Raw genomic sequence first — 17,999 nt, forward strand, 5'->3', positions numbered from 1 at the left:
AAGTCAAAGCATATATTGTAAAGCTTTGTAAATCTGTTAGGGATTTTGGACTTTATTCTAAGAGCAATAGGGAGCTATAAGTAGATCTTAAGTGGAGAAGAACTATTATATATGCGAGGTATTACACTCTGCTTTCTGATGGCTTTTCGGTATATTTATTAAAATAAAGTTCTAACATTAATGATTACATTGCATTAAGCTTTAACAGTATTATGGATTTGGAACTTGAAAATAACTTCCTAGATCAACTGGCATCTTCCATTCCTTTGTAAAACACACGGGCTGACACCATATTGCATGCAGTTAGCAGGATACTCCTTCCTGAACATCTGCTTTGTTTTTCCCTTACCAGTTGGTTTGTGTCTGTGCTGAAAGTCAGTTATGTTTGTTCACACACTTGTTTTTGGCAGTTCTATGTTATAAGGAATGGCTAAAATATAAATTTAAATGATGTATATTTTTCTATTGAAAACTAAGTTTAATACTAAGTGGCTGGAGAAAATTGTGTAACTGGGGAAAGTTCAAACTAGAAGGATTTGGCGTTCAAATTGCCTGTCAGGAGTCTTTAAAAACTCTTTCCACTTAACAAAAAATGCAAATAATAGAGGTGCATTATAAGTGTGGGTTTATGACTTCAAATTCTAGGATGTGACCAGATATTAAAAAAATTCTTGGCCCTACATCAAAAAATTGGTAAATGAATATATACTTAAGGTAAAATAAGCAGTTTAAAATATATTTAAAATATTTTTTTTGTCTCTTGGCCTACTTTTTTGATTCACTACTTGCTAGCCCTGAGTACATCAAATAATAAGGCTTTTGTATATTGTACAGAAATCAAGCATAAGTTATAGGTGTAATGGAGCATTTAAAAACATCTAAAAATTATCTTGATTGACAAATTATTTCTTTCGACCATCTGAAGTATTGAAGGATTTATGTATACCCTTTGTTGGGGGCTGTGATATTAGTGGTTTTGCCTTTGGAAGGTCAGCTTCTATCTAATATATTACAGGTGACTTGGTCACCATCATGCAGGATGACAGAAATCTTCGTAACATTCCTTTTCTTCTGATCTGCCAGTCACATTTTGGAGATTTTTCCTTTTTCTCTCCTTTATTCTCTCCAAAAGCAGAGGTGATTGGAAGAAAATGCAACAAAAACAGCCTAACTAAACTAGTGAAGACTCCGCATTCAGCCTCCCCCCATAGTTGCTGTTCACATAGATGAGGCAAAGCCATAATGGAAAAGTGGTGTTTGGTGTGAGAGGCCTAACTTTGGCATCTATTTTCCAAAAAACATGTAGCCCACATTTAAAGTTTTTGTCTAAAAAAATCACTAAAAAAAGCAATGTAAGCTTATGGTAAATATTTCAAACGTGCAGAAAGGTAAAGTCACGTATTATCATTGCAACCCTGGCCAAGACAGTTACTTCTGTGATTGTCAGTGTTTCCATTTGCTAAACAGGGTAGTAAGAACTAATTTGTAGAACTGCTCTCAGGAGATTTTGTATATAAAATGCCTATCATCATTTTACTTTATGGTTAGTTTCATATTCTTGACCAAGTAATAATTTTCCACTCCTGAGAAATTTCTTCTTTTCCAGCAAGTTGGAAACATTGAGAGGAACACACAGAAGACTAGTGAGTGTGGAAAGAGACTGTCCAATCTGCCGAATCAGCTGAATCAACCCTGATGGTAAAGGATGTGATGACACAGTCAGATCATATTTACATTACACTATGACATGTCCCACAGGCACTCCAAATGCAAAGGGACTAAGTCAGTGGTACCAACTAATTTTGATAATGTCATAAGCAGCCACCCAAGATCTCAATAAGGCAATTTGAGTGTCACACTAAACACCCATTGTTCTTCTTCTGTTCTCCTCACCCAAACAATCAACTATCTTTTCTGATTCTAGCCCTGCATACTGAATCTCCTACTCCTTTCAATCTCACAAATCTTTGACATCTCCTCACTGGCTCTTTATTACCCCCCCACACACACACCTTTTTTAAATTATGGCAGCACCTGTGGCATAAGGAAGTTCCGGGGCTAGGGGTCAAATCGGAGCTGCACTGCCGGCCTATGCCACAGCCACAGCAATGCCAGATCCAAGCTACATCTTCAACCTACACCACAGCTTGTGGCAACACAAGATCCTTAAGCCACTGAAACGTGACCAGGGATCAAATTTATATCCTCATGGATTCTAGTTGGGTTCTCAACCCACTGAGCCGCAACGGGAACTCCAATCCATCTTCCATATTGATAGCAAAGTGATCCTTCTAAAATGCAGATTGGTTGCAAGTCCCTTCCCTGACTAATCTCTTTCACTATTCATAATCACCTCCAGTGTAAATTTAAGTTTCCTTATATAGCAACCAAAGTTATTATAAGAGGCAACATATATAAAGGGCTTGAACAGTGTGGAACACAGTAAGTACTATAGGAGTGTTTTTGTTTTTGTTTTTGTTTTTTAGGGCCGCACCCATGGCACATGGAAGTTCCCAAGCTAGGGGTTGAATTGGAGCTGTAGCCACTGGCCTATGTCACAGCCACAGCAAGGAGGGATCCGAGGGGCGTCTGCAACTGGCACCACAGTTCACCGGCAACACTGGGTCCTTAACCCACTGAGCGAGGCCAGGGACTGAACTGCATCTTCATGGATCCTAGTCAGGTTGGTTAACCACTGAGCCATGAAGGGAACTCCTGCTGTTATTTTTTAAATGACCCAATCTCCATTTTCTTTTTCAATCTAAAATACTGTCACTGTCATAATTATTGCTCACAGTTTTCCAAGCCGCGCTGTGTTACTGCACACCTCTGGGCTTTGCACACACAAACACTCCACTTTTTAGATAACCTGGTTGTACCCACCTATTTGTGGAACTCCTATTCTTCTTTAAGCTCCACTTTTCCTAGTGTTTCATAGGCCATTTCCACATACCACAAAGTTAATTTCTTCCAATTCAACCCAACCTCTGCACTGTAGTGTTTCTCCAGTGGCAGCCACCACCTTCGATTATAATTTGTTTATATGCTCTTCTGCCCTAACAGATAGTGAGCACCTAGAATGCAAGGATTGTAGCTTGCTTATTCCAAGCACCTGAGTAAATACTAGCACATGGTGAGCACCTGGTTCACATTTAAAAATATTTTTTGAACAAATTAAAAGTGTAGACTCAATTAGAGGAAATATGATTAAGAATATTTTATTATATAGAAAAGAAATACCCACTTGGGCAGAAAGAGGAAGTTTAATCAAAATTTGGAATGCTGCAGTTTAATTTCTGACTAATTAACGGCCCAAAGCCTATACTTTGGGATCCGGGCTTTTTGACCTGTTGGTGCTGCGTTAAATGCTGTAGGAGGGTAATCAATATGACCCCTTCTCTTCAACTTTGGGGTCAGGTGGGAGAATTTTATTTTACTTTCTGCAAATTTTTCCCGTGTCTCCGTAGGGGCCTGGAGCATCTGAAGGTCTGCGCTCCCACACCCCCGGCCCTCCTTTTTCGTTTACCCTCTGAGGCCAACAGCTCTCCAGCACCCTGCAGAGCGCGCGGCCTTGGAGCAGCCCAGCTGCTAGCGAAGACGGCGAAGGGGCGCGGGGCTGCTGCCCCGCCCCACGCGTCACGTGCAAGAGGATGCTAACTACCCCCTCCTCTTCCCCCAGCGTCCCCTCCGCCTCCCGGGCCTCCTCCTCCCGGTGAGGGTGTGCAAGGCAGACCGCGCGACGGGGAGCGAGCGAGTGAGCGAGCGGGCGGGCGCTGCTAGAGCCCGCAGCCCTGGCGCCCGCCGCCGCCCGGAGTTCCGCAATATGCCGCCGCGGCCCTCTGGCTCTCGGCCATGGCGAGGCTCAGCCGGCGCGTTCCTTGCACCTTGCTCCTCGGCCTGGCCGCGGTGCTGCTGAAGGCGCGGCTGGTCCCCGCGGCCGCCAGAGCGGAGCTCAGCCGATCCGACCTCAGCCTCATCCAGCAGCAGCAGCAACAGCAGCAGCAACGGCAGCGGGAGGAAGCTGAGGAGAAGCCAGAGGTGCCAGAGGCATCCTCCATCGCCACTGTTCCAGGTAGGTCCTGGCAGCCAGGCCCTGCCTTTCCATCTCGGCCAGCGATCTCATCTGGCATCGCTGGTCTGCTCGTCCCTTCCCTAGCCAGATGGTTTCCCTTCGCCTGTCTCTACCCACCCCCATCTTCCCCATCTCTCCAGAGTCCCGCCTGCCCGGGACTCGGGCTCTGCTTTGGTTTCGGGAATCTGCCCTTTGGGTGATGAGCTTTCTGGGAAGCGCAGAGCTCTGCAGTGGAGTGGGGAGGGGTCGGGAGGGGTAGGAGTGAGTGACTGCCTCGATTGATCGTTGTCTTCGTCCCCCCTCCTGAATTTTCCCCTCTGCCCTGGGAATGATTTTACACACACACACACACACGCACACAATTCTCAAATCCCTACAGCCTTCTGCTCTTTATCCTTTTCTCTCCTAGAAACGGAAAAATCTTGCAATAGACACCCACACACCCCGTTTCACCATCTTGCCCGCCTGTATATTTAAATTTAGCCCTGGAGAAATAAATCTTCATTCTTATGTCTCTTCTTATCTTGGTAAGGGTTTAAGGCAGTTTGCAAGAATGCCTTCAGTATAGTATGACGAAACAAACGAAAATGAAATAGGAGTTTATAAGTGAGGGAAGGGAAAAGGAGAAGGGAATGGATGAGATAGTCTGTAGTGGATGTTAGTACAGCAAAGCCTGCCCCCTGAGAGGGGAATCTCCTTACTTGTTCGTAGAACGGAAGGAGGCAGATTGTCAACATTATTCAGTGAGGGTGAGGAAATATCTTTAGTATATGTAGCTGTTACAGCTCCTCAGTTCCTGCCTTGTGTCTCCCCCGCCCCAATTAAATCTCCGCCAGGTAAGCAAAAGGCTGGATTATCCATTTTAATAGTTTATTCCCCCCGCCCCTCGCCCCGGTTCCCATCCCTGCTGTAGAAGCTGCCTGCAATTTGGAAAGAAAGCCATAAATTTTTTTTGGCAAGTGGACTTAGGTTTCTGCAAAACCAAAGTGAACCATAACATTTGTTTTTGTTTAAAAATCCTGCCTAGTAACATTATACAAGATGCTGAAACGAGATTTTAAAAATTGGTATTCGCTATCTTATTTTGTACTGCTTGCTCATCATCAAAGAGCAGTACTCACCAGCTGCTATTCCTGATACAGCTAGGATGATTTAATTTATCAGAGTGCTCTGAGTATGAGATGAAATCACCAAAGTGTTCAGGAAAGCATGTGTTTCTGACACCCTTTTAAACTAATTAATAACACTCCAGCATGGCTGAAAGTCTTGAAAGGTGTGTGGTGCGAGGTGGTTTTCCTACCTGCCTTTTTATAACCATAAGTGCTAACCACAGGGTTTGGGCGAGGCAGGTGTTAGGCTGTTTGCTAAACTTAAGTGAGAGAGTGATTTAGAGCCTGTCTTCATTATGAGAGAGGTTTCATAAATTAGGAAACATAAGTTTGAGAGTAATGATGGTTTTTTATGGTTTGCAGGATATTTTTATTTCGATTTATCATCTTTTGGAAACATTAGTTAAAGGGGTTTTGAGTATGACCATATAGATAGGTTGTGATGAGTGTTATGAATAACTGAAATAACATGAAATCTTTTGTACCTGGCATGCAAATGAAAATGTTTGTTTTCTGACATTTGTGAGCGAATACTTTTTAAAAGGTTTGTTTGGGAAACTAGCAGTTCTTGTCTTACTTACTTATTAGATTAATTAAAATAAAGGAACCGCTAGACAGTAGATCAAACGAGAGCCTCAAAAGTAGCATAAGATGACTGTTGCTTTTCCCTTAAAAACTCTTAACTCTCCAAGCCAGTAGCAAGAGAGCAATTTAATTGATGGCTGTTTTAGTTACAGGAATATGGGGTTGTACAAAGAAATGCAGGCATATAAACAAATGAAGTTAAAAAATTCCTCTGAGCACATTGTGATCTCTAGATTGAACTGGTCTTCCTGCTTCAACCTTTGTTACTCTACTATCTGTTCTCATACAGCTAGTAATCTTTTAAAAAAACATTAAGTAGGATCATTTCTGCTCACAGTCCTCCAATGGCTTCCTATCTCTCACACTAGATGCCCAGACTGAAAATGGCCCACAAAGGCCTACATCCTCTTTGCCCCTCCCCCTCCAGTCTCCAGTACTCGGACCATAACCCAGCACTGGGGTCACACTGGCTCTTTGTTTCTTCAGTTTGCAGGTGGGCTTTGGTGTGGGGCCTTTGTGCTTGTCATTTTCTCTGTCTGGAATTCTGGAACTTCCTATTCTTCAGGTTTGCTCAAATGTCACTATAACAGAGATGCCTTTCCTGACCAGCTGTGTTAAATAGCAATCTGCATGACCTTCCATTACTGAGTCTCCTCCATGGCACTTATCCTCAGCCTTTCTTGTAAGCCTGTCTCCCCTTCCTTACTAAAAAGTAAGCTCTATGAGGGCATGAACTCTGCTTTCTTTGTTCACTATTACTTTGAATTATTACATATTTTTCTAGCACCTAAATAGCACTTGGTTTTCATGGGTACCCATAAGGTTTATCTTTCTGTTTTTTACATTGTAATGGCTGCACGGGCAGCATATGGAAGTTCCTGGATCAGGGATTGAATCTGAACCACAGCTGTGACCAAAGCCACAGCTGTGGCAACACCAGATCTTTCAACCCACTGTACTGGGCTGGGATTGAACTGCACCTCTGTAGCAAGCAACCTGAGCTACTGCAGTTGGAATTTTTTTTTTTTTGTCTTTTTGCCTTTTCTTGGGCCGCTCCCATGGCATATAGAGGTTCCCAGGCTAGGGGTCTAATCAGAGCTGTAGCTGCCAGCCTACGCCAGAGCCAGAGCAATGCAGGATCCAAGACGAGTCTGCGACCTACACCACAGCTCACTGCAATGCCGGATTGTTAACCCACTGAGCAAGGCCAGGGATCGAACCCTCAACCTCATGGTTCCTAGTCGGATTCGTTAACCACTGTGCCACGATGGGAACTCCAGCAGTTGGATTCTTAATTGACTGTGCCACAGCAAGAACTCCACCCATAAGTTTTGTTAATGAATAAATGAATAAACAAAATGCCAGCATCAAGGATCGCTTTTACTTTATGACTATTTGTTATTTAACATCTTGTGAAATTCTTCATTGGAATTTAGCAGGGTTCATATAAAAAGAAATGTTAGGTAGAAATATTTTTAAGTGGAGGCTATAAAGTTTATAAATTTTGTGTCTTTTTTAAAAAAAGTTAATTTCAGTGTTTATCTTATGCTGGCTTCAGAGAACTGATAGATACCAATACTTAAGTCTACTTTTCAGGTTCTATCAAGAAGATTCTTTACCCAGGTGCACTTATAATTCTCTTATGACCTAGGAGGGTATTAACATATCTTTAAATAGTTCAGACTGAGTCTAAGCTCATTCTTTGTCTCTGTATGGTGGGTACTTTTGATTCTTAGACATGTTATGTGAAAAACAATAGGACTTTTCTCAGGCAAAATTTAGAAAACTCATAAGACATGTTTCGTGACTGATGGGTGACTGAACCTCATAAGTCCATAGCAAAAAAATTGACCACTGACTGGTTACTCTTCTCTGGATTTTATTATTCTAAAAATTTATGTCTTTGTCTTGCTGGGAAATAAGAAAGGGAGGTTAAAAGAAGTTGAATATGAGATTAAAAAATCAGGATTAAAGAAATAAATTTTCATTTTCTAATTATCTTATATAAAACACCATCTTCAGAGGTAGTGAAATAAAGACTAAGGTTGAGATCTGTCACATTAATTGTTTTCTCCAGTGTATGCAGGAGCTCTGATTTCTCTCTCTGCAGAAGTATTGTTAGAAATAAATATCTGAGGGGCCAGGGAAGAATTAATTTGGGGGATGGTGGTAGCTGAGACAACCATATCATATTCACTCTGATGGCACATTAGATGGGAGGCATGCTGGGGTGGGGGCGAGGGAGCTGGAGAGAATAATGAGCTCCATTTCAAATTCTCCATGTGACGCACAGACACAGGGGAATCTCCATAGAGTTTTATAAATGTCTTCTGTGTAAAGCGAAAGCTTCTTGAGAGGCATATTTTCATGGTATAAACAAGTTTGATTGTACATTTCACTGACATATATTTATAAATATTTTATTTTGGAAAATGTCTAATATAAGAAAATAAACAGAATAGTATTTTATAAAAAGACCATATCCATCACCCAAGTTTAACCATGATCAAATTCTGATGTGATCATTTTACTTGCACCCCCACCCATTTCCACTATGTGGGAATTTTGAGGGGCATGGGGAGGTAAATTGTATATACCTGAGCTATACTCGCTTGACAGATGGGTGTCTTTGTATAACCATCACCCCATCAAGATACAGAGTATTTACATCACCTTAGAAAGTTGCTTTGTGAGTTTCCACTCTGGGGCTATGGGTTAAGGATCCAGCATTGCTGCAGCTTCAGCTCAGGTTCAATCCCTAGTCAGGGAACTTCCATGTGCTGTCACTGTGGCCGAAAAAGAAAAAGTTCCCTCGTGTTCCCTTCACAGGCAGTTCCTAGCCCTGACCCAGAGACAACTGCGTACTATTCTGATTGTTTTCATCAGTGATTAATTTCTAGGTTTTCGTCAAATAGAATTATGTAGGAGGTACTGTTTTGTGTCTAGCTTCTTTGAGTCTAATTTCCGTAGATTTCATCAATGTTGTTGCATGTTCAGTAGTTTATTCCTTTTTACTTCTGAGCAGTATTCCATTGTATGAATTAACTAGTTTGATTTATCACTTCTGTTGATGGATGTTTGGGTTATCTCCCATTTTGGCTATTGTAAATTAGGCTGCTACGTTCTTGTACAAGTCTCTGTGTTGATCTGTCTTTATATCTCTTGAGTAAATGCCTATCAGTGGAATTACTGGGCTCAGTGGCACACCTTTAAAGTTGAAAAAAAATTTTTCATATTGTCTGTAGCTGGGGCCTACTTAACCTGATAAAATTTAATTTAAAAAATAATGAAATTCAGTATATACTATTACTATATACTTATTATTAAATTCAAGTAACTTGATTTAAATTTCTTGATTTAAGGAAACTCTGAAATCTCCCATTTGTGAAAGCATTTGCTTTTCTGTTCAAGAAATTTGAAAATCAATAGATGTGGGATTAGACATTGACTATTTTATCTAGAGTACTCATGCTTTAAAGGCCATATTCCCAGATGGGGTAATTATGATTTCTTTCCAGGATTTTAATAACCAAAGGGATCTGTTTCTTGGTGTTGATTACAGGTTGAAAAACACATGCCATTGTGTTGAATTTGATTCCAGTTTGTTTTAGTGGTGGTTTTTCAATGTTCTTAATGTGCCTGAACAGAAACTACCAAATATTTTTATGAAACAAAACTCTTCCCTCTTAAGTATATAAATATTGAACTTGATTCTCTTTCAACGTTCTGTCTGACTAGGTTAGCTGCAGTAATGTCTTCATTGACTTGGCTTAGTGTAATGTGTCTTAATTTCTTTTAGTCCGAATTGCCTTAGTTAAGAAATAGATGCAGTATTTTCCATCTGCTATTGGTAAAAAGTATGCTTTGGATTATTTACCTGGACAATTCTAAAACTCTGAAAGCTATGCTGAAATACATCATAAGCTTAAGAAAACAGCTTCTGTTTGCTTTTACGATTCTGTTTGGAGATGTCTCTTTAATTGTCCCTTTGTGTAAGCACAATCCATATGTCCCAAACATATCAGATTCTGTGCCTCTTAGATTCTCTCTCTTTTATGACTATGTCTTAAGGATTAGGCAGTATTCTTTTTTTTTCTTTTTAAAGTTAAGTTGATTTACAATGTTGTGCCAGTTTCTTTTGTACAGCACAGTGACCCAATCATACATATATATACTTTCTTTTTTTGAAATATATATTTTCTTACTTAAAAAAATTATAGTTGATTTATAGTGCTGTGCCAATTTCTCCTGTATAGAAAAGTGACCCAGTCATTCATTTTCTTATATTATCTTCCATCATGGTCTATCCTAAGAGATTGTATGTACTTCCCTGTGCTATGCAGTAGGACCTCATTGCCCCTCCATTCTAAATGTAATAGTTTCCATCTACTAACCTCAAATCCCAGTCCATCCCACTCCCTTCCTCCTCCCCCTTGGCAACCACAAATCTGTTCTCTATGTCTGTGAGTCAGTTATGTTTTATAGATAAGTTAATTCTGCCATATTTTAGATTCCATATATAAGTGATACATGGTATTTGTCTTTCTCTTTTGATTTACTTCACTTAGTATGAGAATCTTTGGTTGCATCCATGTTGCTGCAAATGACATTATTTTTTCTTTTTTATGGCTGAGTAGTATTCCATTATATATATGTACCACATCTTCTTAATCCATTTACCTGCTGATGGACTTTTTGGTTGTTTCCATGTCTTGGTTATTGTGAATAGTGCTGCCATGAACATAGGGGTGCTTATATCTTTTTGAATGAAAGTTCTGTCTGGATACATGCCCACATATGGGATTGCTGGATCATATGGTAGTTCTACATTTAGTTTTCTGAGGAACCTCCATACTGTTTTCCATAGTGGTTGTACAAATTTACATTCCCACCAACAGTGTAGGAAGGTTCCCTTTTCTCTACACCCTATCTAGCATTTGTTATTTGTGGACTTGTTAAGGGTGGCCATTCTGACCAGTGTGAGGTGGTACCTCATTGTAGTTTTGATTTTTATTTCTTCAATAATTAGTGATGTTGAGCATTTTTTTCATTTGCCTACTGGTTATCTGTGTGTCTTCTTTGGAGAAATGTCTATTTAGGTCTTCTGCCCATTTTTCATTTGGGTTGTTTGTTTTTGTAGTTGAGTAGTGTGAGTTGTTTGTATATTTTGGAGATTAAGCCCCCCTCCCCCCTTTTTGTCTTTTTCAGGGCCGCACCCACAGCCTATGGAGGTTCCCAGGCTAGGGGTTGAATTGGAGCAGCAGCTGCCGGCCTATGCCATAGCCACAGCAATGCCAGATCCAAGCTGAGTCTGTGACCTATAGCACAGCTTATGGCAATGTGGATCCTTAATCCACTGAGGAAGGCCAGGGATCAAACCTGTGTCCTCATGGATGCTAGTCAGATTCGTTTCTGCTGAGCCACAATGGGAACTCCAGATTAAGCCCTAGCTGATTGTGTCATTTGCAACAATTTTTCTCCCATTCCATAGGTTGTCTATTAGGTTTTTTTTTTTTTTTTCTTTTTGGCAACCTCATGGCACGTGGAGTTCCCCAGCCAGGTATCAGATCCAAGCTGCAGTTGCAACCTATGCTGCAGGAGCAGCAACACCAAATCCTTAACCCACTGTGCAGGGCTGGGGATCGAACCTGTGTCCCAGCTCTGCAGAGATGCAGCCCCTTGCACCACAGCCTTTTTGTTCTTGTCTTTTTTCTTAATGGTTTCCTTTGCTCTGCAAATCTTGTAAGTTTGATTGGATCTCATTTGTTTATTTTATTTTTATTTCTCTTTCCTTGGGAGACTAACCTAAGAACGCATTTGTAGAGTTTATGTCAGAGAATGTTTTGAGGACTAGGCAGTATTCTTAACTATTTGTTGATTTTGTCTTTGAGTGAAAGATGAATTCGCTTGGGCCTGAAATGAGTGAGTGATTTCTGAGTGCCATTTCCTGTAGCGTAGAGGGTGTCAAGGAAATGGTAATTGCTTTCCACATTACTAATATGTCAAATCTGCCTCCATGACCTAGTGTACCAAGATGGTAAAATGTCTCGATAATGTCTTAGTTTTCTCTGTCTTGCACAAAAGCTAAGATGTAAAATTAATTTTAGGAGTTCCTGGTATGGCTCAGTGTGTTAAGAACCTGCCATAGTCTCCATGATAATGCAGGTTTGATCCCTGGCCTCAGTGGGGTTAAGGATCCATTGTGGCTATGAGCTGCGGCTTATGTCATAGAGTGGCTTGGATCCTGTGTTACCATGGCTGTGGTGTAGGCCTGAAGCTACAACTCCAATTCAACCCCTGACTTGGGAATTTCCATATGCCACAGGTGTGGCCATTTAAAAACATTTTTTTTAATTTACAGATGAGAGAAATCTCAATTGCCATTTAATGTGCTATTTTCCTCAAGTAGGCTTCTATATCATAACACTTTAGGGAATAATTTGAAATTAAACATTGACCAGTAATATCAGTTACTACTTATTCAGTTTTGTTTTTGTTCAGTAGAGAAACGGTATTTATAAACTATATAGTTTTCATTGTTAGTACTGCTGAAATTTAGAACACTTATATAGGTAACCAACAGCAGTTCATATTTCTGGATCTAAAGGCTAGTTTGGCTTTAGGTGACCAGTTGATCATGTCCAGTCCCAACCTAGGGCTCATGCTGTGAGGCCCTCAGCTTATCTCTGGGGTAAGTGCTCTAGGGATTTTGTAGAATTCCATATCCATTGTCCGTTCTGAAATAAAATAAAACCAGTGTCCATGGTTTTATTTACACCTGCCTGTTCCTCTGCTTGTTTGGTAACAGGAATGTGACACAAACAGAAGCGGGATGAAACAGGATGAGTAGATGGATGATTTATTTTTCATAATGGGTTAACTGTAATCAGGGCTTAAATAGAAGCTGCAAAGGTCCATTACATGCTTGCTTGTTCTCCCCCACCCCCCACCAGTGTTTTTGGAGATGATAGAAATTAAGCTGTCAAAATATGGCTCTATAGAGTTAAATGCATTATTTCTTCAAAACTTTAAACATGCTGCTCATGCTTTCCTATTTGCATAATGGGGTTTGTTTATACATGTCCGGATGACTGAGACAGAATTACCAAAAGAATATCCATTTATTATAAAAATGAAATAGAGGGAGGCCACTTTTTTTTGTATAAGGGGAAAAAATGTCACCAAGAGTAATGGGTATAGTAGGATTTAACAATTTTGCTCAGTAAAATGAATGATGCATGAATCAATGATAAGTATGCCATGAAGCACAGATCATGATTAATTCAATTTGTATATCTGAAGTTAAGAAAAATAAATCTATCTGGTCATTTATATATATATGTATATATGTATATATATATATATATGGTCATTTATTTAAATTAATTGGTATATGCCAAATATTTGCATTTAAAAACAACCTCTCTTCATAAAATAAGTACTTTCCAAAATATATTTTATAATATTTTTGTGCTGTTTTGATTCTGGACTTGTAGCAGAAAAGTATGAATTAATACTTCCCCAAATTGCAATGTTTCTTTAGAGTTTAACTTTCATTCATAATCATATGCAAGAAAAAAGATCTCTGTAGTAATGAAACAACTAATCTGATTTTCTAATGCTGTTTATAATGAAACAATGTCCAATATCAATTAAAATACTAATTAATTAAAAAAAAAAGGTTCCACTTCGTAGATTGTAATAAGACTTCTTGGAATCACAGGCTCTTGGAACTGGGATGAGGTGGAAATGACTTCTAAATGTTTTGTTCTGGCAGTGTTTGAGAAGTGTACAATGTAAGCTGGAACATATCCTCATCTTAAAAGAAATTGTGGTACCACCTGTCAGTTATAGAGGCTGATAAAACTGTTGCTTAAGGAGTCTCCCCCAGTGAGTAAAGTATCTGGTTTTGTTGCTGCTGAGGCAGAGGTTTAATCCCTGGCCCAGGAATTTCCATATGTCCTGGGTGTGGCAAAAAACAAAACAAACAAAACCCAAACAACAAAACAAAACCCCAAAACCCCCAAAACGATTACTTAAGGATAATTTGGTGATTTTCTTCATAGCAGATATGACCAAGATAACTGAACTTTCTTAAAGTCTTTCTCTACCAATAGATTTGATTTTGTGAATCAGAAGAGTCAAAAGGATGTGAATTTTTAAATCACTTTTGTGCCATAGTATTTCAAATAGGAAAGAAGTCTCATGAATACAAATAACTGGGTAAATATAGGATGTCAAGGTGTGGAAGGTGAAGACTTTGGAGGCTCACGAGAAAAGAAGAGGGAGGTAACATAACTCATTGTGACAAGTTTGAGGGGAGGTCAAGTAAGTTTATGGGGGAAGAAAGTACTTAGAGTGGTGAGTCTCCTCCCCCATAAGTGGAAGAGACTCACTGTCTCTTATACCTTACATGGCAGAGGTTCTAGGGAGCCAGTGCAAGGATGTAGGGGGTTCGTGAGCATCTTTAAGTTACACAGTCTGCACTTTTCTAGTGTTGAGACCATCTGTAAGATTTTCAAAGGAATCCTTGACCCCCAAAAGGTTAAGAAAACCTGCCGTGGTTAATTAGGCCTTTGTAAGTGCACTTAATAAGACAAGGACAAAGGTCACATTCAGACTCAAATAACATTTCTCTGTTTTCTTAACATACAATGTTTTTCTGTTATTATGCACGTGTGATGGGTAAAACTAGTAAGCGTGACAGCGGCATAACCAATCCCGCCAACTAATTGCCTGGGATGCATGTACCCTGGTCGATTCTTTCAACATTTGGCTTTTCCATTCTGTTTGTAGAATGGCTACCAACATGCAATAATTATCTTTTGATAAGCCACATGAGTTTGAATTATTTTATATCCAAGTTTCATTATATAATAACCTGGTATGATACCTTATACCTAAAAAAAAAAAACTTCTGTTCAGAATTTTTTGGCAGTCAAGCCAGAAACTCTCTGCATCTTGGATCTTGGCTCTTGTACTGAAAGATAGGGTCACTAAGATTAAGTTAATAATCTTAATAAGGGCTCTGATGACTTTGTGAGGCATCTAATCCCTCAGGCTTGATTATAAACTTCAATCAGGTTTAACAGATGAGAGCCTACCCTGGTTGTTATTTGTTCCCAAAGGAGGCATTTATGAAAACCTAAGCCTTTTGCACCGCTGAAACAAGTATTAGTCTTTGATTTTAAACAGTTTTTGGGGTGAAAATAGTAATTTCAGCCTACTGTGACTTAAGTCTGTGATTGAGCTTGCTATTTTCATCACCAGTGCTGTTCTAGGATTTCAGATCTAATATCATCTCTAAACTCCATTGAACCTTATGTTTTCTTTACTTTTTTGGATTCACGCCTCTCCTGGTTTCTCTAATAACTGATTACATTGGGAATGGTAGGTGCTATGAAGGGTGAATAGCAGAGCAAAGAATTTCTTTGCTTTGAGGGATGGCTTTATATTGTAAAATTTTTCTTTCATTTGAAAGTCCAAATGAAAAAAAAAATTGTATTTTGACACATTCTGTTGTTCCAAAGATAAATAATAGCATGTGTTGAGACTTGGAAAACTACAGCTTCAGAGAATAGCATGGGGGCACAGACACAGAGATAAAAAGGATGTAGCTCTCCTGACAAATCCAGGTCTTATTGTGGCCGTTCTGCCTCCTGTGTGTAAGGACTGGCATCCAGTCTGGAATGCTATGCAGGGATTATTTGTGGGGCCCTTCATGGATCCAGCAGCTTGAGATAGGTCTGAGAAAGGAAGATGAAAATATGGTGACCCAATTTACTCCCCTTTCTTCCCTATCAATATTCCTTATCAGTAATACAGTCTCAAATTGATAACTCTTAAATAATTTGCTATGCAATCATTACATTATATTTAAAAATTATACTTAAGTATTACTACAGCCATAAAATACTTGATACTGTCATATGTAGGTAATTAAGATATCTTTATATTCTAAAACATAATAGGAAAAAAATTTTTTGTGTTTAGCATTCTGTCTACTCACCTCTCTCACAAAGTGATCTCATCCACTCCACTTTCTTTGAATACCATCTATATGCTAAAACACCCCAAAGTGTCCTCCTGAATATATCCACCAATTATTCTGACATCTTTATATGGATACATCACAGGTATTTCAGTTTAAGCAGGTCTAAGACTGGACTCTTCATTTCTTACCACATCTTGAAGGATAAAAAAAAGAAAAAAAATCTCTTTCTATTTAAAGTATAGTCATCATGCTGTGCATTACTTTCCACCCCAATCTCAGCTCCAGCCCTCTGTGCCTTGAGTGTGACAGGTTTTATACCTCAGGACCTTGGTGTAGGTTGTTTCTCTGCTTGCAGTACTTCCCTGATCTCTTGGATGTGCTCGCTCGCACTCTCGCTCACTCTCTCTCTCTCTCTCTCTCACATACACACACCATTTTCCTGACTTAATTTAGTTCAAACTTAAGATCTTAGTTTAAGTACTACTTCTTTGAAACAGGTTTTTTTGACTTTTCAGTCAGAGCTAGGTTCCTCTGTTATGTGCTCCCATAAATACCTCCTAATTTCTCACAGTCTGTAGCTGGCCTGTAGCTAGGCTCCTATTCCATAATGCCCTGTCGTCACCTCTGGATTGGAAGCCAGATGAGGCCAAGTGCAATAATTGTTTTGGTTGGGGCTGTATTCCTCTATAAATATTTGTTGAATGAATAAATGAATGACTGCATATAGATAAATATTTGTGCATATGAACATCTTCTTTCATCCCCTGGCTTGAGCGGGCTTCTTTAGAGAGTATATATATATATATGACAAGAATATTATACTGGAAAAAGGCTGTAGGACTTGCAGAGGGAAGTGGCCCAAGTATACAGGCTTGGGATCAAGAGCAATGCTTGCTTTGAAAAAAATATACTGGAAGAGAAACTGGTATTCATTTGAATTTAACACAACATATGTTGGGTTATATGTGGGGCTAGAGATGACATACAAGATTTTGACAGTGACTGATTTCATTCATTTTCCTTTTTAAACAAAACTCGCTGATTGCAGAAAAAAATTGGTAGAGGTATAAAGAGACCACAAATAGAGTGTGATATGTGCTATATTAGAGGAGTTTATGGGATATTGTGGGAACATGAGGTTGGGGGAAAATAATTTGGCTTGTTTCCTGAAAGAAAGCGCACTTAAAGTGAGTTTCAAAGTGATACAGAGAAGCAGAAGGAAATTTTCTTATTGTTGGTTTAGATATATTTTCCACTTCTTTTATGATAACAATATAGTAATTCTATTCCTTTTTAACTTTAGTATTCTCTAAAATTCTTTTTATTTCCTTTAATTTCTTTTTATTTCATTTTTTTCTTGGCTGTGTGCATGGCATGTGGAAGTTCCTGGGCCAGGGATCCCACCCGTGCCATAGCAGTGATCTGAGCCACCACATTGACAGCACTGAGTCCTTAACCTGCTAGGCCACCGGGGAATTCCTTTATTTTGTATTTTTATGGCTCATCATTCCATACTGTTAGGGAAAAAAAAAAATAATGTAGTTCTTCCACAGTGCCAACATTTCTTGAAGACACTGGCCTGCTGTGCACTCTCCTTTCTAACTAAAGGAATTGAATTCAGAATTCAAACATAAGCCTCATTTCTGTCAATTTAGAGTCTGCCGTGAGCTAGTAATGGATGCATCTTGGCTTTACATTGATATATGGCAGAAATACTTTCCCGGGCTGTTAACAGTGGGGTATCATCACCTTGACCAAATTGTGCCGTTTTTTTTAACGTAATAGTCCTCGTCTTCGGCATGAACACAATGCAGACCAACTATGTCTTGTGTCTCCTGTAACCTCCCTCTTCCATCTGGGCCAGACTGTTGGCCATTTCCCCCACCTATGGTGAAAACAACTTGGCTCCTCTTCTTTCCCCTTCGGTGGCCCCAAATTTCATTTCCATACCTTACCCACAAGGCAGTGAGTGATATTAAAATACATTTTGTTAATGATTGCAATCGTACCATCTGATTTGAGACGTCAAGAAAATGTAATTGCACATAGCAATTGCCCAGTTTTTTTCCGCTCAATCAGAAACATGAAAACTGAAAGATAGGAATTTTATGTATTCATGAATTTTTCTCCATTAAGGTTAATCTAGGGATGTACTTATAGCAAGAGGCCATTTAGTTGGGACTGCTGAAGCATGAGAAAAGCTACTGCATTTACTTGAAGCTATGTACATTGGTGTATG

At 39.4% G+C, this 17,999-nt stretch overlaps 1 protein-coding gene across 2 annotated transcripts in view; it reads left to right on the plus strand.

The window, feature by feature from the left end:
- Window positions 1–3,576: 3,576 nt before the first annotated feature.
- FAM171B (family with sequence similarity 171 member B) overlaps window positions 3,577–17,999 on the plus strand; it is a 70,780-nt gene continuing 56,357 nt past the window's right edge. The window contains exon 1 of one of the 2 annotated variants that reach the window (XM_047773032.1): window positions 3,577–4,072. In XM_047773032.1, the coding sequence (XP_047628988.1) occupies window positions 3,853–4,072 (220 nt within the window). In that variant the 5' untranslated portion in view covers window positions 3,577–3,852. The remainder of the gene's footprint in view (window positions 4,073–17,999) is intronic. The other variant, XM_047773034.1, reaches the window with a different exon arrangement.

The sequence above is a fragment of the Phacochoerus africanus genome, chromosome 3, assembly GCF_016906955.1.
Source record: "Phacochoerus africanus isolate WHEZ1 chromosome 3, ROS_Pafr_v1, whole genome shotgun sequence".
Taxonomy (NCBI): domain Eukaryota; kingdom Metazoa; phylum Chordata; class Mammalia; order Artiodactyla; family Suidae; genus Phacochoerus; species Phacochoerus africanus.